This window comes from Anomalospiza imberbis, chromosome 6, assembly GCF_031753505.1.
Source record: "Anomalospiza imberbis isolate Cuckoo-Finch-1a 21T00152 chromosome 6, ASM3175350v1, whole genome shotgun sequence".
In the NCBI taxonomy this organism is placed as follows: Eukaryota; Metazoa; Chordata; class Aves; order Passeriformes; family Viduidae; genus Anomalospiza; species Anomalospiza imberbis.
In genome coordinates, this window is record NC_089686.1 from 2,297,023 (window position 1) to 2,319,938 (window position 22,916).

The 22,916-nt window shown below is 54.3% G+C and overlaps 1 protein-coding gene and 1 long non-coding RNA gene across 5 annotated transcripts in view; both read right to left on the reverse strand.

The window, feature by feature from the left end:
- Positions 1-318: 318 nt before the first annotated feature.
- Positions 319-22,916, reverse strand: part of TRIM9 (tripartite motif containing 9) — a 63,521-nt gene continuing 40,923 nt past the window's right edge. Inside the window, exons 4-14 of one of the 3 annotated variants that reach the window (XM_068194895.1) lie at positions 19,767-19,877; positions 18,337-18,490; positions 15,799-15,944; positions 14,442-14,580; positions 10,194-10,382; positions 7,431-7,472; positions 6,366-6,389; positions 5,036-5,339; positions 4,219-4,381; positions 1,833-2,018; positions 319-1,737 (exon numbers count right to left, since the gene is read on the reverse strand). In XM_068194895.1, the coding sequence (XP_068050996.1) occupies positions 1,956-2,018; positions 4,219-4,381; positions 5,036-5,339; positions 6,366-6,389; positions 7,431-7,472; positions 10,194-10,382; positions 14,442-14,580; positions 15,799-15,944; positions 18,337-18,490; positions 19,767-19,877 (1,335 nt within the window). In that variant the 3' untranslated portion in view covers positions 319-1,737; positions 1,833-1,955. The other 2 variants (XM_068194894.1, XM_068194896.1) reach the window with 2 other exon arrangements.
- On the reverse strand, positions 7,480-8,431 carry LOC137476563 (uncharacterized). 2 transcript variants are annotated; one of them, XR_011000419.1, is made up of 3 exons: positions 8,377-8,431; positions 8,095-8,307; positions 7,480-8,007 (listed from the first exon to the last, which is right to left on the reverse strand). It is a non-coding gene; the product is annotated as an uncharacterized lncRNA (long non-coding RNA). The 2 variants fall into 2 exon arrangements; XR_011000418.1 differs by having other exon boundaries at positions 8,095-8,271; positions 8,341-8,427.

Consider the following 22,916-nt stretch of genomic DNA (forward strand, 5'->3'; position numbering starts at 1 on the left):
CGTGTTTTTCACAGATCCCTCAGAATTTTGCCTCTATTTTATCTCCCTGGGGAGACAATGCTCTGTACCCAGTCTTGGTCATTCCTCCCTCTTTCCAGGGATGGGGCAGCCACAGCTTCTCTGGGCAACCAGTGCCAGGGCCTCCCCACCCTCACAGCCAAGAATTCCTTCTTCCAGCAGCTCCCATGGGCCCCTCCCTCCCGTTGGCCGAGTTCTGTCCGTTCTCTGCTGCTGTCTCTGGCCAAGGACAGTGAGGGATGTGCACCAGGGGGGACGAGATGGGAAGCGAGGCACAGAGATGCTCTGGAAGCTCTGCCCTTCTCTGGTAAAAGTCCTTTATTAGAACGGCAAACATGACACTTGTCGTCAGTACAGCGGCTGTGTGCAGCTACCATCGCGCAACGGGGGGACAACGTCTTACAATCACTGGGACTCTAAGAAGCACCATGAACACCCTAAAGAATGGGGGATGACGGCTGAGAGAGGAGCCCCGGGTGAGCCGGCCACGGGGGCTCCTCAGGAATCCACCAAGGAGCTGCCCGGCGTTGTCCTGCAACACGGCTCTCCGGCAGCTGGGAGGAACTCCTCGGCGGGAGTCAACGAGATAGCACCCATCCAATAAATTAGGAAAACTTAACGCTAGAGCAACAAGGGAATGAACGGGACTGTCCTAGAGGAGGGCACGCTGGGAGGGAATGGGCTATTTACACTTGTCTTTCTGCTGGGCCGGGGCTCCCGTCGCATCCCAGGCGGAGCTGCGGCGCTCCGGCCGGGCTGGAAACGATCCCGCTGCCCGTCCCGGCTCCGCGGGGACCGCAAAGCGAAGCGAGGGGACACGCGCATGCAGGCGCTCTCGGCTCGGCGACGGGGCTGGCACCGTTCCTCTCCTGCCTCTGGATTACCAGAAAGTCAAGCAGGGGATGGCGGCCGACGGGAACTGCTGCCGGCAGCAGGCGCGTGTTCCTGAGTGCGTGGCAGGGCTGTGGCCAGCTCTCCTTCCTCCCCATCCCATCCCCACCCCCGGGCTCTCTGTCAGACCCTCACTGCAGAATGAATTCTCCGGTGATTGGAAGGACACCATCAGTTGAATTTAAGGCTAGGCTTCATATGGCAACTATAAAAAAATAAACACTAATCTCCGAAGAGCCGGGCGAGGGCTCTCCGGTCTATGGCTGTGGCGCATGTGCTGGCACCGAGGTGTGGGGGGCCCCTGGAGAGCCCCCCATGGGCATTCAGCACCCGACCAAGGGCCTGCCAGCACCCGGAGCACCTGGGGACAGGATGGCCACCCCCTGCCCCACAGAGGCGCCCCAGGGGGACACAGGACAGAGTGGGGTGTTTTGGTAAGGACATGGAGACTGACTGGTAATCCAGGACCCACCTCTACACATGACCGAGGGTGCTCTGCAAGAAAGGCCACAGGGGAAAGAAATAATCCTGCAAAGTAACCAGGCTGGCGTGGGCGGAAGCGTTCCCGTGGTGGGGTCCCTCGGGCTGGCCCCACGGGAGAGGAAAGTGAGACAGAACTGCCCCCCCCTCAAAACCCCAACTCAAATCAGGAAAACCAAACCTAAAAGCGGACACAGGAGAACAGCTCAGGCTACCTAGGTATTTCATCAGCCAAGGAGAGCTAAAGAGCGAAGCGCACACACACAGGACAGCGCGGAGGCTGGAGAGCAGAGGCGGCCGAAAGCCAGGATCTTCCTTCCTGATTTGCTTCCCCATCTCCGGCCAGAGGCCGAGCAGGGACCCAGCAGCTGGGCAGGGACCCAGCAGCTGGGCAGGGACCCGGCAGCTGGGCAGGGACCCAGCAGCTGGGCAGGGACCTGGCAGCTGGGCAGGGACCCGGCAGCTGGGCAGGGACCCGGCAGCTGGGCAGGCTGGCCTTGTCCTGCAGGGGGGAACAGGCTGGCTCCTCTCATCCCGAGAAGAGGCAGCCGGCTCCGGCAGCATCCTCAGGGCATGGCCGAGCGTGAAGTGTAGAACTCGGGCACCGGCAGCCCGGTGTGCAGCGTCACCTGCAAGGAGAGACACGGGTCTCAGCTGTGTCCCAGTGTGCCTGCTGGGACAGCTCGTGGCATGGCAGCTGGCACACTGTCCCCAGAGGGGGCAGGAGCAGCACTGGGGACAGGCAGGATGTGACCGGAGATGCACGTGTCCCCTGAAGTGTGGCCGTGGCTCCATCTGGCTTGTTCCTCGCTTTTCTGTGCTGCTGGAGTGAGCTGGGACTGCTGGTACCAAACCCCAAATATTCCCAGCTGGCTGTGTACAAATCCCACAGCTGCCTGCCAGAGAGGTGGGACACGGCAGGAGCAGGGTCTTTGTGCAGGTGAGATGGACAAGAGGGAATGGGGGTTCCTGAAGGACAGTGAAGACACTAGAGGAGATCTTGGAGAAGCCCCTGAGCTGAGTGGGGATGGGGACAGAGAGGGGACAGGGACAGTGGAGGGGATGTGGCTGATTGCTGGTAGGAGGAAGGAGCTTTGTGGTGGGGAAGCTGAGCAGCACCAGGATGTTGGGGCAGGGCCATGCTCACACAGGCACTGGTGAAATTCAATTCCCGCCACAAATGCTTTCATCTGGGAGGAGAGCACAATTCCTCCTTTTATTGAGCAGCAGCATTTCCCCCTTCAAATACGGATTTGAAGAAAACTGTCTAAAATACAGTGATTTCCCTCCTAATTAGAGTTGTTTTCAATTAGGCATACACCTCTGAAGAAGCATAATAAATGGCTTGGCTTAATTAGCAGCCTTTTATCGGCATCCCACGGGATTTCTGTGTTGTCAGGGGATTTAGGCTCTGCCTTGCCCAGGGAACTCACAAAGCCAAGTGGCTCCAGAGATGCCTTGTCCCTTATGGCTGTGTAGAGGACTGAGGTAGGAGTTAAACCCAGCACACAGCAGGACGTTTTTACCACACCAAATTAATGCAGCACCTCTAAACCCGGCATAAACAACATGGGCTTTGTTAGTCTTTTCCAATTAAACATCTCCCAGCCCTTCTCCAAGCCAGACAGACTGCCCTGCCAGTGAGACCCTTGCGATGGGAAAATTTGGCAAGGATGCTCCCAAAATTTGGGCTGGTCCCAACACACCTTTGTCCCAGTGCTGCTAGAAAATTGCCACTGCCTTGGTGACAATGCAGCAAGCCCTGGATCCTGGATGGACACAGCATGTCCTAATCCATGCATCCCTAATTTACAGAGGCCACTTGGTGCCTCTGCCCTTGCACAGAGGTGATCATAAAATCCTAGAATGGTTTGGGTTGGAAGTGACCTCAAAGCCCATCTCATTCCACCCCCCTCCATGGGCAGGGACACCTCCCACTATCCCAGGGTGCTCCAAGCTCTGCCACAGCTTCTCTGGACACCCTGCGCCAGCCCCTCCCCACCCTCACAGCCAAGAATTCCTTCCCAATATCCCATCTCTTCCTGCCCTCTGGCAGTGGGAAGCCATTCCCTGTGTCCTGTCACTCCAGGCTCTGTTCCAAAGTCCCTCTCCAGGTTTGACAGCCACTGAAGAAGACCCTGCCAAAATGCTCGACACCCCGAGACGATCCATTACGTGCAACGTGTCCTTGGATGTGCCTGGGCACTTGTGCAGGGTTGGAGGTGCAGGCAGTGACTGGGGGGATGTGCCAAAGCCAGGGTGTGGAGGATTCCCTGAGACAGGGTAGCAGGGATGTGGTCAGTGAGAAGAGAAATGAAAGATGGAAATACCAGATTGGTGTCACTGCTTGGGGATGTTCAGGAGAGCTGAGAGCTTGGGAGAGAGGAAGAGAGGAGGGGTTTGAAATGTCCCAGAAGAGAACAGGCTTTGAAAGGTGCCCTTCTCCCTGGCGATGCTCCCATCCAGGACCTGGGAGAGCTGTAGGAGCTGGTGAGGCTCTTGGGAGGGAGCATCACAAACGCCGTTATCAACCCCATCCCAAGGAGGGCTGGAGAACCCTGGTGCTTCAGCAGCCCTGAGGAAGGAACCTGGAACAGGGAGTGAGGCTACAAGGAGGCCTGTCCTGATTCTGGAGACTCACAGGTGGTTTAAGGTGCAAGTTTAGCTCCTTCCAAGCCACCCTTGCTGCACAAGAACTCTCCTGCTCCTGCTACTGAGCAGCAACTACTGCAGTGACAGCGGCATGAGGGGGAGTGTGACAGCAAGGTCACCCCTTCCCACTGCTGGGAATGTCACACCCTGCTCCAGAGAGCCCAACCAAGCTCGTACCTGCACGTTCCTGTTGAGGCTGACGGCGGGGAAGAAGAGGCCCTCCAGGTTCTCAAAGGCCACAGGCCCTTGCTGGTCCTCGTTGATGGAGAACGTCAGAGTCCTCCTGGTCAGATCCAGCAGCACTCCCACCGTGGCACCTTTCGTAATCCCGCCCTCGGTTCTGTGGGAGGAGAAGGCTCAATGGCCCCTGTGCTCCTGGCTCAGGCCATGGAGCTCAAGGACCGATGATGGTGAACACCACAGCTCACCAGGAGCCAGGCCATGACCTGCTCCCATCCCAGCCATGCTCATCAGTCCCTGGGATCCTCCTCCTCTACCCTCCTATGGAGCTGCTCTCCTCCTGCCATGATGTCTCCAAGGGAAAACCCACCCTGAGAGCACAAAACCATGGGGGTAAGCAGGAGGAACTGTGGAGCAAAGCCACCCCAAAACGTGCTGATCCCTCAGGGCTGCAGGAAGGTGACCCCAGGCTCTCCCCACGCAAAGTCCCCAGTCCCAGGTGGAACATGAGCAGTGGCTGTGGCACAGGGATCAAGGCAAATGTTGCTGCAGGAGTTGCGAGGATTTGGCTGTTACTGGGAAAGGGATGCCAACAGGAAGAGTCAGCATGGAAAAAGTGGTGGCAAGCAGGGAAGGAATACTGGAACAAGGCAGCACCAAACAGGCAGGGCTTGATCCCCACTCCGGGAAGGGCACATCCTCCAACAGAGACGACCAGGATTGATGTCACCCTTCCCCATGGACACTTGTAGGTGCCGCTGTCAAAGCCACAGGCTCTTTGGGCTGTGGTGTCGGGGTGTCCCTGCCCACCTACCTGTTGGTGTGGGAGTTGTTGTGCATGAACCAGCTGCGGTTGTTGTCCACGTACATGGCCCAGGCCTTGTCGTCCTTGCCCAGCATGGCATCCTTGAGGACGTCGATGCGAGCCACGCCGAAGGCCGGGTCGGGGTGGTTGTCGTAGCGATCGATCGACAGCTCCCAGTAGTGCAGCCCTTTGGAAAAGCCCGTTTTCCCCAGCACCACCCTGTCATCGTAGCTGTTGCAGGTGACAGTCAGGTTGTCATTGGAAAAGATGATGTCAGCGTGGGCAGAGGAGGGGTCGAAAGAAAACCAAGCAACTGGAACACACAAACAACACGGGGTTAGCGCGGTGGGGACGCGCCGGGGCCGCGTGGAGCGACACGGACAGGGCATGCTGCATGCACGACACGGAGCTTCCACCAGGGAGGGACAACTTCCACCACGGAGGGACAACTTCCACCACGGAAGGACAACTTCCACGACGGAGGGATGCTCTGAGCTCCCGTGGCTGCAGCTGCCAGCGTGCCTGAGGTTTTATGGCCAGGACTTGGAGGAGTTTCGCTCTTGCTGCTCCACGGCTCCCAATGTCTCAGCTCGTGAGCCTGTAGGATCCTCAAAATTTGGCCCCTGCAGGAGACGTGATCCTCACCAGGTCTCCAGGATCTAACAGAATTATGGAATCATGGAGTGGTTTGGGTTGGAAGGGATCTTAAAGCCCATCTCGTTCCAACCCCCGCCATGGCAGGGACACCTTCCACTATGCCAGGTTACTCCAAGCCCTGTCCAGCCTGGCCTGGAATGTAATTTACTCTCAGGACCAAATGTTACTTTAGTTTGCAGAGTCAGTCAGGTCAGGGAAGGGGACTGAGGATCAGCAGATTAAACTTTGTGTGTGTATTTAAGGGCTGTTTTTGAGAACCAAAAGCACACACAAAGGTCTTCATTTACTGAGTCACACAAAGAAACCTCCCTGCCAAGCAACGAGCCACACCTAAGACAAGAACTCATGGAAGGCTGGAAAATGCCCCAAAACCTCCAGGATTCCGTAGGGCTGCTGGTTTAAATGCACAGGACTTGGTTACTGCAAATCTGACAGACACAGTGTCACATCCTCGACAAGACAGAGGGACAGGGAGTCATTCACAAGCCACCAGCCCGGTTCCCCAGGTGGTTTCCTCCAGCTGAAAATGTGAACTGACACATCCACAAAACACTCTGGGCGGCTTGAAAAATAAAAACACTCGGGTGAGACTGATTCATTGGTTTATTGGAACATTTCACAGGACAGCTCCCATGCACGCGGCCGCCCCGCGCTCCCCGCGCCGCACACGGGGGTGCCGTACCTGCCACCATTTTTTTAATGTCAACTGTGGTCATTCCCAGGGAAAGGCATGCGGGAGAGAAAACAGCACGTCAGCTTGGGTAGGGAAGAGAAGGAGAAACCATTCCTGCTTGTCTGTGACTCCAGCCAGAGCACGGATCTGTCGGCATTTTGGATCAAGGTGAGGTGAGAGGCGCGAAGATGGGCTGGGGCTGTGAGAGGGTGCAGGGTGAGGAGGGAATCCCACAAGGCTGCAGGCTCCTTCTCCCAGGGGAATGAGCAGGACTGGCCCTGCAGACAGTCCGAAGAGGACAGGCAAGCAGCAGCCACCTTGCTTTAATTAGCTGCAGAGGGGCTAATTGCATCCATGGGATTTGGCCCATGTTCAAGTGCCTTAATGAGCAGGGATATGTACGGAGAATCATGGAATGGTTTGGGTTGGAAGTGACCTTAAAGATCATCCTGTTCCACCCACTGCTGTGGGCAGGGACACCTTCTACTATCCCAGATTGCTCCAACCTGGCCTTGCACACTGCCAGGGATCCAGGGGCAGCCACAGCTTCTCTGGGCACCCTGTGCCAGGGCCTCACCACCCTCACAGCCAGAATTTCTTCCCAATATCCAACCTAACTCTGCCCTCTTTCGGTTTAAAAGAGGAGGAGAGCAGAAGGATCAGTTCTCAGTTTCAGGGCCACTTCCAGAGCACTGACCTCAGGCTTCACATTAGAACCATATGGGGGAAAACCAAAATGCCTTTACATCATCCAGCAATCATAACTTCTCCAAACTTGCCTCCTGCCTGAGGCACTGATGGAGTTCCCATCCCTGGAGGGATTTAAAAGCCACGTGGATGTGGCACTTGGGGACACGGGTCATTGGTGGCCTTGGCAGTGCTGGGGAACAGTTGGACTCGATCTCACAGGGCTTTTCCAACCTCAACAGTTCCATGATTCTGTCACATCCGGGAGTGCTCTGCAAGCAGGGTACGAGCAAGAGACGCTGCTCAGTCGCCAAAGAAAAGAATAAAAAGCAAAAAGAATGAAGCAACACGCAGTAGGTGCCAGTTAACTGTAATTAAGATACTTGCCTAATTGGGAGTAAGGCGATCCTTGTGTGTCAAAATTGCATCCTATAAAGAGATACTACATTTCACACATCACAGCTAAGGAACAACAACCTCCTGACAAACACTTGTGAGCATTTCATTGTTAATTAAGCATCCAGCAGCCACAGGAGGCCTGATTCATTAAAAGCCAGAGGACACGGAGAGGGGTGGCAAACACAGCCTGGGAGTTTGAGTGTGGACTGAATAAAGACTGACTGCTCAGGACGCTGAATTATTCTGGTTTTCTCCAGAAAAGAGGCAGGAAATTTTAGCCTTGGTGGAGTATCTTGGCTGCTTGGTAAAGATTCTCTAAACTGACTGAAAAACCTCTCCTTGAAGGACAGGGATTGAGGAAAAGGCAGCTCCTGATGGGTCTGGGTGGGAGTGGAGCTGGAAAGGGGATCCCTGGGGGCTGACACCTGCCTCAGACCCCAGAGGGCTGTAGCTTCATCAGCTGCAAGGGCAGGATGTGTCAGGGTGCCATTCATGCTCCTGTGCCTGATTGCTGGCTGCAAGCACCTCATGGGAGCCAGGGACTGATCCAGGAGCTTGTCCTGACCTAGGGGCTTGTCCTCATCTAGGAGCTTGTTCTGATCCAGGAGATTGTCCTGACCTAGGGACTTGTCCTGGTCCGGTTTTTTCTCACCTAGAAGCTTGAGCTGATCCAGGAGCTTGTCCTGACCTAGGGGCTTGTCCTCATCTAGGAGCTTGTTCTGATCCAGGAGATTGTCCTGACCTAGGGACTTGTCCTGGTCCAGTTTTTTCTCACCTAGAAGCTTGAGCTGATCCAGGAGCTTGTCCTGACCTAGGGGCTTGTCCTCATCTAGGAGCTTGTTCTGATCCAGGAGATTGTCCTGACCTAGGGACTTGTCCTGGTCCAGTTTTTTCTCACCTAGAAGCTTGAGCTGATCCAGGAGCTTGTCCTGACTTAGGGGCTTGTCTTGATCCAGGAGCTTGTCCTGCTCCAGGAGCTTGTCCTCACCAGGAGACACCAACACAAGGCCTGTGCTGGCACCGTGTGAGACAGCACTCACGAAGAGCTCTGCATTGCAGGGCCACCCCTGTCCAGCTCTGTGCCTGGTTTCCCTCTCCTGCCCTGGGTGTTGGTGGGAAAGCACCTGGCTGTGGCTGTGCTCCGTGCTGTGCCAAGAGGCTCCTCCTGAGGCTGCTTTAATGAATCCTGCCCCGTGTCCCGACTCCAACACCGCTTCTCCAGGTCTCCGCGCATCGCTGTGCTCCAAGCTCTCGTGAGGGACACACAGACCCTGTTCTGGTGTTCAGGACCCCGTTTTTCCCTGTCCCCCCACCCCAGAGTGGGGCTGCAGAAGGTCCATGGTGCACACACGGGTTATCGCTCATGGGCAGCACGGAAGGGTCCCGGAACACCGGACACAACGGAAGGAACGTCCGTAACAAAACAGCGTTGGAAGCCATCAACTCACAGCAGCACGATGAGAAATCAAACATAAAAAGCACAACGAAAAGAAAGTTTGCAGGGTCCCCCCCCGGTTATTCTGGCAAGGGTCATGCTGCAGCATTCCTCATTCCGTGTTATGGGATGAAGTCAAACAATCGGGGGCCCCCATTCTTCCAGGGCTTACACCGGAGAAAGCCGGGAATTAACACCTTTGGAGTGGTGCAAATCCAGAGTGGTGGAAGAATCAGGGCCCAGGATCTTTAGCAACAAAAGATGTGCAAAGACTGGTTAGAAAACAGATCTGAGAGAACCCTGTGCCTGCGGCTCCTTGCTGGCTGCCCCAGTCCATCCCTCACTCTGCCTCCATCCCAGCACAGCCCGCGATTCCGGGCGCACGGATCCGAACCGAGCGCTCGTGTGGGGCTGCCAGGCCAGCGAGGCATCACAGGGGTGGTGTCCTCTGCTCTGCAGGAAACAAGGCTTTGGGATGATCGCATCTGGGTTTGGAAAAGCCGAGCCCAGTGCTCAAAGCTGAGCGGAAGAGAGCCCGCGTCTCCAGGCCCTTAGTCGGGCTGTGAGCTGGAATCACAGAATCCCAAAGTGGTTTGGGTTGGAGGGGACACAAATCACCTTATTCCACACCCCTGCTGTGCGCAGGGACACCTTCCACTATCCCAGGCTGCTCCAGCCTGGCCTGGGACAGACATTTCCAGGGATGGGGAGTCCTCAGTCTCCCTGAGCAACAAGCCAGAGCCTGCATCCAGAATGCTTCTTTCTTAAGAGGGGTCTAGATTTAATCAACCAAACTAATTTCACCAAATCTCCCAGCAGAGGCTGTGTTTCCTGGTTGTATTAGGAAAGGAAAGCACGGGGATATTCCCACAGGTTTCACCCAGGGAATGTTTTTTCTGATTAACCCTTGACACAAGCTCAACACAAACCAGAAATGAGGAATCTTCTAGAGGAAAGTGTCCCTGCCCATACCAGGAGGTTGGAAGTGGATGAGCATTAAGGTCCCTTCTAACCCAAACCATTCAGGGATTTATGATCACTGAAGGATTCAGCCTTGCCAAGAGCAGCACCCAGGTAAGGAATTACTGTGCTGCTCCACCAGCCCACACCTCAAACTGGCCCAGCTGCAACGCCTCAGAAGAACCCCGCCACTGACCCCCCTCGGCGGCAGGAGCAGGCCACTGACAAACAGAAAGAATTCCCGCTGCCATCCGCATGTCATGGGAAAAACAAACACAACGGAACAGAACAAACAGATAGTTTGGAGATGCCCAGAAGCACAGACCAAGAGGCAACGCCAGAGGTGCTCAGCTCACCGGCTGAATTCAGGGACTGTAAGGAAGAATGCAAGCTCAGCTGGTGGGCCGAAGATCTTAGCTCAAAGTAGGATCTCCCCGAGAAGCTGGGTTGCAGGTTAAGGGTGGAGGAGAAAGGACTCATTCTACGAAGCTGCGATCTTTCCAAAGGCACTGGAAAAGGGAGGGTCTGTTCTTCTGACTGCGTGTCTAAACGTAAGATCAAGGCAAACTACAGATCAGAAATGGGGTCTCTGCCGGGCGGCCTCGCTCCCCAGCCCGAGCTCGGCGCGGAGCACGGACCCTGCTCCGGTGGCAGGGCAGGAATGGCTGGTGCTGGGCAGCCCAGAGAGACCCTTCAGGGCAGCCTGACAGCGAGGAGAACACGTTCATCTTCCAAAGTGTCCCCGTGTCAGCGTGACAAATTCCACTGTTTTCTGTAAAGGGGGTCCTGCACCTCTTCACAGTAAGGCACCTACAAAAATTCACAGGTTACCATGCACACGTCCCATCGTGCTTGAACACATCCCAAACCTTTTTGTGCACAATAATCAGGGGTGGAAAACCCAGCTGGTGATATTTTGCAGGGCTGTGCTAAGCTCTATCACCCTAAGAACCACCAAGCACCCACCTTACTCAAGGGTTGTTCAGGAGGTTGTGTTCTTGGTATCCCTTTGTACCTGTCAAAACACATCTGAGCCTTACAGCAAGAATTTAACTCGTGGGATTCACAGCAAAAATGTCAGAGCAGAGGGAACCTCTTGGGTCATCGGTTTCTGTTCCCTGCTACCACAGTCACCTCCCACAGTTTCTTCCCTAACTTTTTCCAGGATTACGTTAACATGAAAATGTAGAATCCACCATCCACACACTCACAACGTATCCCCCAGCCTTCCCAGCTCTGCTGTGAGTATGGATTGAGCTGGAAATTGTGTTAGAACAGATAAAAAGGGAACATTTCTTTGCATGGTGGCTTGCAACTTCTGCAACTCGCTGCTGTGGCCGAGGCTGTGGAAGCAAAGGGCGTCAGTGGGGTCAGAGGAGATAAATTATTGCACAAGAGCCAATAAACAGAGCTAAAATTTGTTTATTAGTTTACCTTCTAACCCTTCCAAGAGTGGGAGGAACTACTACCACGAGTAGCTGTGCTCATGGCTCTCCCTAATTAGCCCCTCACATCCCTCTAGCTCCTCGCAGGCTGATCCCCCTGGGGTTGTTCGCCCTTTCCAAAAGCTGCTGGTTAAAAAGCCCTGGTTGCTGCCCAGGGTCACTCCATGGATGGCCAGGAATTTAAAGCTGGGCTCCAGATGAGGAGCTGGGCTTGAAAGAAAAGGTTCTGGTGCTTAGCTTGGCTGGGGAAGGGAGGTGGAAGCTCTGTGCCTGGAGAGAAGCCTGGGAGGCACTGCTGAGCTCTATTTCTCCATCTCCACCTGGAGTGACTTGGTCTTTCATCCTGACATCCAGAACATGGAAAGTGGTCAGCAGGACTCTGGCCAGAGGCTGGGAAATCTGCTGGATGAGGGAAAACCAGGAGAGCAGGGGCTGCCCAGCTCAGGGAGGAGGAGGCTGGGAGAGACCCCAGGGCAGCCAAGCAGGGCTGCCACCAGCCAAACTCTGGGACATGTCTATGCCCTGGGTCACCTTGGAAACTTTCTTCCAGACTCACTTCCCAGCACACAGCTGAGCTTCATTCAGGTGCTGGAGAAACAGAGGTTAAGGCAGAGCCTTGGGCTAAGATGTGACAGAGCAAGAGACACTCCCAGGGATTGTGTGGAACAGCCCCAAATCAGCTCAGGAGGGGACACGGCTCAAGGGAAGGATGTCACCTTCAACCCTTGCTGCCCCTTGGCTGTGCTGGTGACAGGGATCTTCATCCCTGGGAAGCCCCAGCACATGGGAAGGGCTCTGGAGCACAGACCTTCTCCCAGCCAGGAACCACCTTGTCCTGCTGGTGGCACCAAGAAGCAGCTTTGAAGAGTGACCTGCAATAGTTTCCTGTGGGATGAGCAGAAGGCGCCTCTCACATGGGCTGGGAATTTGTTCCTGCTGCAGACTCCTGCCTGTGCTCCCTTCCCATGGGATTTTGGCTGATTGGCTGGGCAGGACCACAGAGGCACCACCTGCAGAGCCCCAGACACATCCCCTTCTTCTCATCAGATGCTGAGGCCCTGCAAGACCCTTTGCTCCCCACTACCCTCTGCTCACAGAAAGCAGAAGAAAGGCTTCAGCTCCCTTCCACAGGCTGCAGATGAAGATCTCATGGGCCAGAGCTACAAACCAGCTCTGAAATACCAGAATTCCTCACAACCACTTACAGCAGGACAGCCACGTTCGGAGAGATGCGCTCTTCACATCGAGCCTGTCCCTTCTTTTGTCCTCTCCTCCCACACAACCACTTTGCAGGAAGCTGCAAGAGCTTGGCTGAAGGGAAAAGCTAAGCCTACTTCAGACAAAATAGCTCTTAAGAAGGCCTGATGCTGCTGTAAAAGCCAGGAATAAAAGCCTAAGCAAGGGCTGTGATGTGCTCCATTCACCGAGGCACTGGGATATCCGGAAGCTGCACACACAGATGTGATTTATTTCTCTTTGACTCCAAAAGAGCTCAGGCGGCCTCTAAGAGCACAAAATGCTCCAGGCCCGTTTGACTTTTCCTCCCTGTTTCTTTTGTGCTGGAATAGCAAATGCAAGAGCTCATTCAAGTGAAAAGGCTGAATGAATGCAGCCAAGGAGAGTGGAACTTCTCCTTGGTGGCATGGCCCAAGCACCAAGCACAGCCCTGCTGGGACCACAAGCAGCTATTTTCTCCCAGATTCCTTTGTATTTTGGAGCTAGGCTCAAGGTGAGAACACCTCAGAGAGGAAATCAAAGCTGGGAAGATCATAGTGGGGACCCTGCAAACTCCTGGCGGGGACATCCTAAAGCCCAACTGGTTTTGATGAGGAAACTGTGTCTCAAATGTGTCGTGTGAGGCACAAAAGATATGAGAAGTCAAAGCTCTGCTGTCTCCTGCTACGGCTGGAGTGGGAGCTGTTGACCTTCAGGCTCTGGGAGCAGACCTGGCCACCTGGCATGGGGCTGGATGCAGCTTGTCCCATCCCTGGATCTCCAGAGGGACTTCTGCAGCTTCTCTGCTGCTGGAGCTCAGTTTGCAAACAGGCACTGAGGTGTCTCTGACAGATGTGCCAAGGCCTCTGTGCTGTGACCTCCCTGCCTCTCCTGTGAGAAGTTTGTCACAGTTCTGCTGTCTGCTCTAGCTCTGAATGAATCCCATTCCTTGCTGACCTGCCCTTTTCCAAACTGGAATGATGATCTGCAGGCAGCAAGAGAAACTAGCTTCATATCTCTAAGAGAAACAAGCTTGCTCTGCTTTTGTCTTCTATTTCTTCAGCAAAAATCCCATTTTCCTCCTTGCTCAAAGCCCCCAGGGCTGCTCTGTGGCAGGAAAGCTCTCCCTTTCCTTCCACCCCACCAGCAGCCCCACGAGCTGTGTGTGTTCCCTTCTGACCCCAGCTGCCAGCCAGCTGGACGCTGCTGTGAAAAAACCCTCACACAGCTTGGAAAAAGAGAGATTTTTGTCTGGGAGCAAGGAAAAGGGATTCCAACAAGCGTGGAAAGCTCCTGAAGAAGTGTTTTGTGCCTGGCTGTGGGGCAGCAGACGTGCTGGTGGGGGCTGACCCCTTCCTCCACAAGCTGCAGCTCCCGACTCCCAGCTCAGAGCCAGCCTTGCCACTCTCCATCTGCATGTCAGGAATAAACCAATTTTCCACAATGGATTAAGTGCCTGGTGTGACAAATGTACTTAAAGCCAGGCAGGGAGATCCCCCTGCAGCCTGCAAGGGAGTGATTTAATATTCTGCGTGGGTGCGGGGGCGAGGCAGGCGATGCCGCGGGGCTCCTGTGCGTCCCTGGCTCTGGAAGGACACCCCCACTGCTCCGTGGCCCCTCTGCTCCCTGCCCTGCCAGGCCTGCACCCTGTGCTTATGGCACTGCTCGTCAAGCACAGCCCTCAGGAGCAGTGCCAGCAGTGTTTTGCTTTAAACGGACCCAGCGGAAACATCTGAGCTTCCCTCTGGTGTCACACCACCCCGCACCGAAACACCTCCCCAAAGAGCATCCTCTGCACAGGAAGAGGGGGAGAGGGAAATTCTGGCTCTGCTGGAGGCTCCTGGCACAGCTTTCCCTCTCAGGGCAGCGCTGCTGCTGCTGCAGGGGGTGCTCGGGGAGGGCCGGGCTGCCCTGCGCCGTGTCCGAGCCGCTGCAGGGCCTTACCCTCGGAAGTCTGGAGCACCAGGGTCTTGCTGTAGGGGCTGACTCCTGACTTGTTGAAGGCCTTGACCCGGGCACTGTAGGTGCTGTTGAAGTGCAGCCCATCCACCGTGCACATGGTCTCCTTGCCCACGTACACCTCCTGCAAGGCAACGCCTCCCGTCAGTGCCAGGGCTGGAGAGCGGCCCCAGGGGCTGGGGGTGCCCCGGACCCCACCCTGCCCTGCTCCCTGGGGGCTGAGCAAAATGGGGTTTGTTCCTTGGGCTGCAGCGCCAGCAGGAGCTGAGGGCGGTTCTGCTCTGCTCAGCTGGGATCCCACCTGGAGCTCTGCCCCCAGCTCTGGGGTCCAGCATCAGGAGGATGTGGAGCTGCTGGAGAGAGTCCAGAGGAGGCCCTGGAGCTGCTCCAAGGGCTGGAGCCAGGCTGGGAGAGCTGGGGGTGCTCACCTGGAGAGGAGAAGGCTCCAGGGAGAGCTCAGAGCCCCTTGCAGGGCCTGAAGGGGCTCCAGGAGAGCTGGAGAGGGACTGGGGACAAGGACAGAGGGACAGGACCCAGGGAATGGCTCCCACTGCCAGAGGGCAGGGATGGGTGGGAGACTGGGAAGGAATTTTATCAGCAGCAAGCACTGACCTTGTTCTCCCCACACCCAGCCTCCTGCTCCCTTCTCTCCAGGTCCCACCCACGTCCCCTCTCCTTTGCCTCAACTCTGAGCTCACTGTGGATAAATTCAGATAAATTCACATCCACTGTGCCTTCTCTCAGTGGATGTGAACATGCCAGGATAATTATTGGCGTGTTGGATCAGAGAAAAATAATATTTTAATTGTGTAATTACAGCAATTTAAAAGCCCTCAGGCCTTAAACACCTCTGCTTGCTGGCAGCTAGTAAACCATGAGGCTTTCATGGCAATTAGCATACCTTGCATGAAATATTCAGCAACCTAAAAATATGGACCTTCATGGAACGGTTTGGGTTGGAAGGGACCCCAAAGATCCTCTTACTTCAACCCCCTGCCGTGGGCAGGGACACCTTCCACCCTCCCAGGCTGCTCTAAGCCCTGTCCAACCTGGCCTTGGACACTTCCAGAGATCCAGGGGCAGCCACAGCTCCTCTGGGTAACAAGAGCTTTAAACCTGTTGAGTTTCCAAGTCAACTTGGCCACTGGAAAGGCATTTGCACGCCTTTAAATCATCCTGTACCCCAAAACCCCTCGGCGTGTCTGCACCATCTGCTCCCCTGGGCAACCCAGCAGGGAAGAGGGGACTTGCAAAAAAAGAGGACAAATCCTGTGGTCACCTGATGGCAGGGAATCACTGGAGGCAGAACATCCCCTCCCACCCACTGGCTCCAAGCACCTACCCTGAACTGGCCACCGTTGCCGTCGTCCAGCTCCAGGATGTACCCTTCCACCTGCACCGTGGACAGAGGCGGCTGCTTCCAGGACAGGGTGGCACTGTTGTTGTGGGTGCAGCACTCCTCCAGCTGCAGGATGGGCGGGGCCGGCACTGGGGAGGAGACTAATCACCAATTAGCGCAATTAGTTCGACCCTAGGGCACGCAGGCTGCAGTTAGTGCCTCGGTGGGAAGGCAGCTCCAGGGGTAGGGGAGGAAGCAGAAAGGACTGTTCTCCCACCAAGCTCCACCAAATCCCCCCCCCCCACCAGCCTGGTGAAGGTTTTCTGCTTTATTCCCATTTTCTAATTAATTTTGGAGAATTACGGCAGCACAATGTGCCTGCTTTGAGCTGCCTGGACCTTTCATGCAGCCAGTCCCAAACCTGGGATAATTCTCCAACTGGTTCTGCAGAACTCTGGGTCTGGACTTATCTTCAGCCCTGCTTTCTCCCCTTCAATAAATTCACTGCAACAACACTGGGGGGCTGAGCCCCCTTTGGCTCCCATCAGCTGCACGGGGGACAGAAAGGACTGCCAGGGCTTTTTTTCTGCTGTGTTTGGGCACCTCCACATGTGTCCCAGAGCCCACTGCTGCTCTGAAAAGCACGGGAGCAGTGACAGGGAGATGTGCCCTGACACATCTCTCAACAGAGCTGCTCGTCCACCGTCCCCATCCTCACTGCCCAAAGGGCCAAAAACCAGTGGAAACAGGCATGGAGAAGCCAGACAAGATGGGGAGGAGCCATGGATGCCTGGGAAAAAGCTGGACTTGCCCAGCATTCACCCTCTGTGACTCCTCCAGGCTGGCAGTGGCTGTGGGATGCCTTTGGATTGCTCACTGCTCTTTTTTGAGGCCTCAGGTATTGCCCTCCCTCCTCTGGTGCTGTGACACAGATTTGGGATCCAAACCCAACCTTCTGCAAGTCTGCAAAACCAACAACTGATTTCCACAGCCAGGGTGAGCTGGGAGGAGGAGGAGGAGGGATTTGATAAGAGGAGGGTGGGCGGCTGAACCAGCAGCAGATTTGTTCCTATTAATTAAAAATAACCCTCTGGGCTAAATTGCAGGAAGGGAGGGCAGGAACACAGGAACCTGAAACAGCAATCCAGCCTTCCCTGGGTTTGCTATCCAAAAATATTCCTGACATTTCAGATGAACAGCCTGGCTAACGAAGCACCATCAGCTGAGGATGCTCCTTGTGGGACAGAGAAGAGTGTGGCCAACATCCTTCCTGTCCCTGGCCACCGAGACACCCTGGTGTGTGCAGACAGCTCCTGGGCCAGGAATTCCAGCTGTGATGGGGATGAAGAGCAGTGCCAGACCTGCAGCTGGTGGCTCTTCCTCCAGGCCAGGTTCAGTGTCCTCCTGAGCCTCCCTGTGTCGCAGCCCCTCTGCATCTTTGCCACCTTCCCTGGGCTTGCCAAACCCCAGATTTCTCATGGGCTGCAGCAGCCCTTGGTGGGACAGGAACAGGAGCACAGAGAGAACTGGGAACAGCAGGGAAATGAAAGCCAAAATGGTGATCTAAACCAACAGGGAGGTGAGGAGAGGGAGGGCAGAGCCCAGGCTGCGTGACCTGGCTCTGTTTGGAGGGACATCTGCTCTGTGACAGATGCTCAGCGCTGAACGAGCACGGGGATGTGAGGAGAGGCTTGGGAAAAGCCTTGTACTGCTCTCAAAAGAGAGGTCCCAACCTGCAGAGCACTTTTCAATGCACTAATAACTTTGTCAGAGCACTTTTTAATGCACTAGTAACTTTTTAATGCAGTAGGAGTGCTTTTCCAGGCAAAGCCAAACTCCTGGCACCTTGCTCTGGCACACAGATGCCCAGGATCCAAGACAGGGAGGCAGATAGTTGGCTCAGGGATGCAAAACCCACAGGAATGGGCTTAACTCTGGGTCTGGGGTGCCCAGTCTTGCTGGGAGGTTGTTGGATTAGGTCCTTTTCTGACCCAGAGCAACTGAGGCAACTGAGAGGCGTTTTAAAATTTTTATTCCGTTTTCAGTCTCATGAGAAGGGTGAGACAATACAGATGTTGTAACTCATGCCATCTCAATCAGAACTATTTCCTAATTACAATACACTATAAGTGTTCCTTGGCCTATCAGCCTTTGCCACACCATGCTGTAAATACTTTAAAGCCAATCTTCTAAAATTGCCCCTTGTGGGTCCTACTACAATACATCTTTCATAGTTCTATCTCTCCCAAAGTATTTAGTTTTATTTGCAAAGCCATCCTTTGAAACTTGCTTTTAGTTCTACTTTTCTTTTAACAACGTTTGTCTTATTCTGCAGCATTTCTAAGCCAGCATTTATCTCAAAGTTTCCATACAGATGCACACTATGCCAGCCTTCTGTAAAGATTTGAGAATTCTCTACAAATTCATTTCTCCCAGGAGCTGAGAAACTCCCCTTTTCTGCCCTTTCCCTGGGATGAGCTGCCTGTCAGCTCCCGGCAGGAGCAGAGCAGAGCTTTGGGAAGGCACTGGAAGGATCCTTACCTTTCATCTGCACGAAGTCCAGCTGGTGGATGGACTGCAGCAGAGGGGCGTTGTCGAGGTTCAGGTCGAAATCCGTGGTCATGCGGGGGGTGAGCGTCCCCTTCCCCCACTGATCCTCGGTCAGGTGCACCCTCCTGATGAGAGCATCTGAGATCTGCGGGGCAGGAGCAGCCTCAGCTGCCTGGGATGTCCCATGCCTCGTCCCCACCCTGCTCTCCCCTCTGCCTCCCAGGGCCAGGGTGTCACACGTGGTTTCCAGCATCACTCTTCCCTGCAGGCTGGGCTGGAGGAGGGAACCCTGGAGTGCTGGGTGCTAATTAATGGCAGGGTTTAGTGCCAAAGTGTTGGAAAACCCCAGCTTTACAGAGACGGGGCGACTGAGAGGTGTTTTACAAGACTTTACTCCGTTACCAGTCTCGTTGAAGGGTGAGACCTAAGAGATGTAAAACTCAAGGCCATTCCATCAGAAGCCAGCCCATTTCCTGGTTACAATACCTTAGAAATGTTTTCCAGCCTATTAGCATTTACCACACAATGCTGCTAACACTTCTAACACCAATCACCTATTATTTTACCCCAAGTGATCTTGCTACAATGCATCTTTCACAGTTCTAATTCTCTAAAATATCTGGTCTTTTTGCAAGGCTGTAGTTTGAAATTTGTTTCTAGCTCAGTCTCTCTCTCAACCATGTCATCTCTGCTCCATGGCCTTCCTAAGCCAGCACACCTTATCTCAGAGCTCGCATACACACCTACAAGGCTGTGTGAGCTTTCAGTCAGGTTTTGAGAATCCTTTACAAATCCCCTCCTCACGCCAAAGGGAGCCCAGGAATGCCTGGTGGGATGCAGCTCCCAAGGGCTGTCTGTTGGTGTCTCAGTGGAGAGCCACAGGTCTCCAGAATGGGTAAAAATTAGCACTGACTCCATGATTGCAGAAGGCTGATCAATTGCTTTATTGTATCACCCTACACTGTATTATTCTATACTTATTAAGAAACTCAGTAACCCTCACAGCCAGTCTGATACAGCTTTGACCTAATTGGTCAATCAATCCCAACACCATCCCGTGTCCAATTAAGAAATCACCCTTTGGTAAACAAATCTCCATGACACATTCCACGTGCGCACAACAGCAGGTGCCAGTGGAGATAAGAATTGTTTCTCATTCTTTCCTCTGATCTTCTCACAGCCTTCCCTGGGAAAGTCTGTGCCTGCTCTCTGTGGCCAGAGAGCTGCTGCCACACGGTGTGATCCCTGCTCCAGAGATGCACCATCCACTCCCTGCTGCAACCCTCCCCTCCAGAAATGTCCCTGCCCCGACGCTGCTCCTGCCCTGCTGTGAACATGGAGGTGACCAGAGGCAGATCCTTGATTTTACGGGGCCGTGCCCGCTGGAGCAGCCCCAGCTGTGCTGCATTCCCCACACCGACCTGCAGGAAGCCGCTGGGGTCGTTCTCCTTGATGACCTCCAGGCAATATTCCATCAGCCCCGTGGTCTGGCGCAGCTTCACCGTGCAGTGCGAGATCTGGTCCCGCACCACCTGCAGGGGACAGGGACAGCAGGGTCACAGGAGAGGCAGGACTGGCCAGGACTCACACGCTGAACTCCAGATCTTTCAGAACCAGGGCAACAACCATGTAGAATCCCAGAAAGTTTTTAAGGTCCCTTCCAACCCAAACCAATGTTGTTCCACCCCCTGCCATGGGCAGGGACACCTTGCACCATCTCAGGTTGCTCCAAGCCCCATCCAACTTGTCCTTGGACACTTCCAGGGATGGGGAGTCCGCAGTCTCTCTAGGCAACCTGTTCTAACAAGCTTTGTTCAGACCAAAATCATTAACACACATAATTATTCAAAGCAGGAGGGCAGCTCCATGCCCTGCCTTTAATTAAGCCAGCTTCCAAATGGCAGCTTGTGAGCTCCGGGCAAAGCAAACGCCAACTTCCCTGGATCCACAGCTGCCCTATCCACCCTTGGGGCTGGCTCAGGGGCAGCTGCACTCATGAGGATGAGGAGTGACCCTGGCAGCTGCTCTTTGCAAGAGGAATGAACACACCACCTCCCCCAGCCCCATCCCTGGGGAATCTGCTTGAGATGCTCGAAAGCTGCAGGGACCACGCTGCAGAATTCCCTCGCGAGGGAAGCTCCAGGGAGAGGAGATAAATAAATAAATCCAAGCTCTGCCTGGGGCTGCCCAGGCTGCACATTAAGGCACCTCTTGCACGCACAGCTCCTTCCCCAAGGGATCACATTCCAGCATCCCAGCAGAGAGTGTGGTTTGCTGGTGCCTGAGGGCCCTGCTGACCTTCCCTGAAGCACAGCAAGGAGGAGAGTTCAGGCTGGATGCCACAAGGATTTATTTGAAAGCTGGCTGCTCCTTCACACTGAATCCTGCAGGTCCAGGATTTCAGTGGCAGAGCAGCTCAGGAAGAGAGATTTTATTCTTGGACAAACGTGCTCAAACGCTCGTGGAAGGTTTTTTATTTTCTACTCCTGGAAGAGCTTTAAAAAGCTGTGTACAGTTCTCCACTGGCACTGAACAGAGCTGTGCAGCTCCGTGGAGTGTTACAGCGAGGATGAGCTTGGCAGCTGCAGCCAGATGGGAAAAGCTGCAATAAACAGGGATGAACAATCCTGGGAGCTCAGTGCCTGCTGCTCCAGGGGCTCAGCAGGGCAGGGATGCCCGCTCTGAGCTGGAGAGCACCTCCTCCTGCCAGCATTCCTGTCCAAGGGATGGACAGGGCAAAGGAGGCACAGTGAAGGAACCTGGGCTTCCAGGGGGGGTGACCCTGCAGGGCAATCAGTGCCATCACGTGTTGGTTAATTAAAATTTAATCACCTCTACTTAATCTACTGCACAGGAAGAAAAGAATTACCAGCCTTGCAGCTCAGAAGCACAGATTCCTTCAGGTTGGAAAAGCCCTCTAGGACCACCCAGGCCAGCTGTTCCCCCAGCACTGCCAAAGCCACCACTGACCTGCTGGAACCCTGGGTGCTGAGAACTTTTAGACTTTCTGTGCTGACAGGCACTGGCCCCCAGGAGAGCACTGCATTTGACCTGAGACTGTAGAAAAAGCTTCCAAAATTAAATGACAGAACTGAGATTATGAGTGTGAAGTTTGAATAGAAGTGTGTAGTATCACAGAGTAAAAAAACTTAAGAGCTTGAAGTTTTAAAATGTAGTAATACATATATAAAACAAGATACAAGTTTTAAAGCAGAAGCTAATTCTTCTTTTTCACCTTCTTCTTCTTAAGTTTAGATGATATTGTGTAATTGGATAAAAAAGTCCACGCTGTGGGATGTGAGTAGTTAGTTATTAAGTTAAAAGTAAAAATAATTTAAGTATCATTGCTTAATTAAAGAGTTTATCCTTAAAAGGCCTTGTAGAGAGAGAGATATGACTCCATTTTTAGTTTGTTAAAGTACTGTAGAACTCACAGTTTGTGAGACTGCAACATAGGTAAGATCTATAAACATCTGAGTCCAAACAAGATATACAATCTCACACTTTTAATCCCAAACTTAACCAAAAAAAAAAAAAGAAAGAAAGAATCCACACTGACCCCTGTCCCCAAGTCCACATGGATTTTAAATCCCTCCAGGCATGGAGACTCCTGAGCAGCTGTGCCAGGGCTGGACACCCCTTTCCATGAAGAAATTTTCCCTCATACCCAATGCAAACCTTCCCCTGGTGCATCTTGAGGCTGTTCCTCGGGAGATTTGGGACGACATCCCTGCTTGTGTGAAATGCCATTCAACACTCTCCAGAACAGCCCCAGATCTTTAGGGAGCAGCCGTTCCTGGCTGCTTTTAGCAATCCCAGCCTGGTGTTCCCAGGCTGTGGCAGAGGGAGGCTGGAGGAGGGGGTGCAGCCAGTGCAGCCCGTGTGCAGGGTGGACAGGGCAGCAGAGGGAGCTCCCATATTGCTCCTCTGGCCCAGGACACTGTCCAGAGCCTTGTGGAGATGCTGGATGGCCCTGAGATGGAGCTGGACCTGCACATGCTGGTTTTGGCCGCAAACACCGCTGCTGTTGGAGTGGGGAGTTCATTCAGTCCCAGTTTCTAACACTTGAGTGCACTGGAACAGCTCTGCTGGGCTGAATCACAGAATTCCAGCATGCTTTGGGATGGAAGGGATCTTTAAAAGCCATTCAGTCCCACTCCCTGCCATGGCATGGACACCCTCCACTGCCCCAGGCTGCTCCAAGCCCTGTCCAGCCTGGCCTTGGACACTTCCAGGGATCCAGGGGCAGCCACAGCTTCTCTGGGAATTCTATTCCAGGGCCTCCCCACCCTCCCAACCAGGAATTCCCAATCTCCCATCCATCCCTGCCCTCTGGCAGTGGGAGCCATTCCCTGTGTCCTGTCCCTCCATGCCTTGTCCCCAGTCCCTCTCCAGCTCTCCTGGAGCCCCTTCAGGTCCTGGAAGGATAAAGCAGAGCCAACAGCTGCTCCTGGAGATCCCACTCCTACACTGACCTTCCTGAAAGAGGGCAAGCCCCTGGATTTCCTTTCCCAGTCCATCCAGAAGGTGCAGAGCAGCTTTTTGCTTTGTGTGACCCTTCCTGCTCAGAG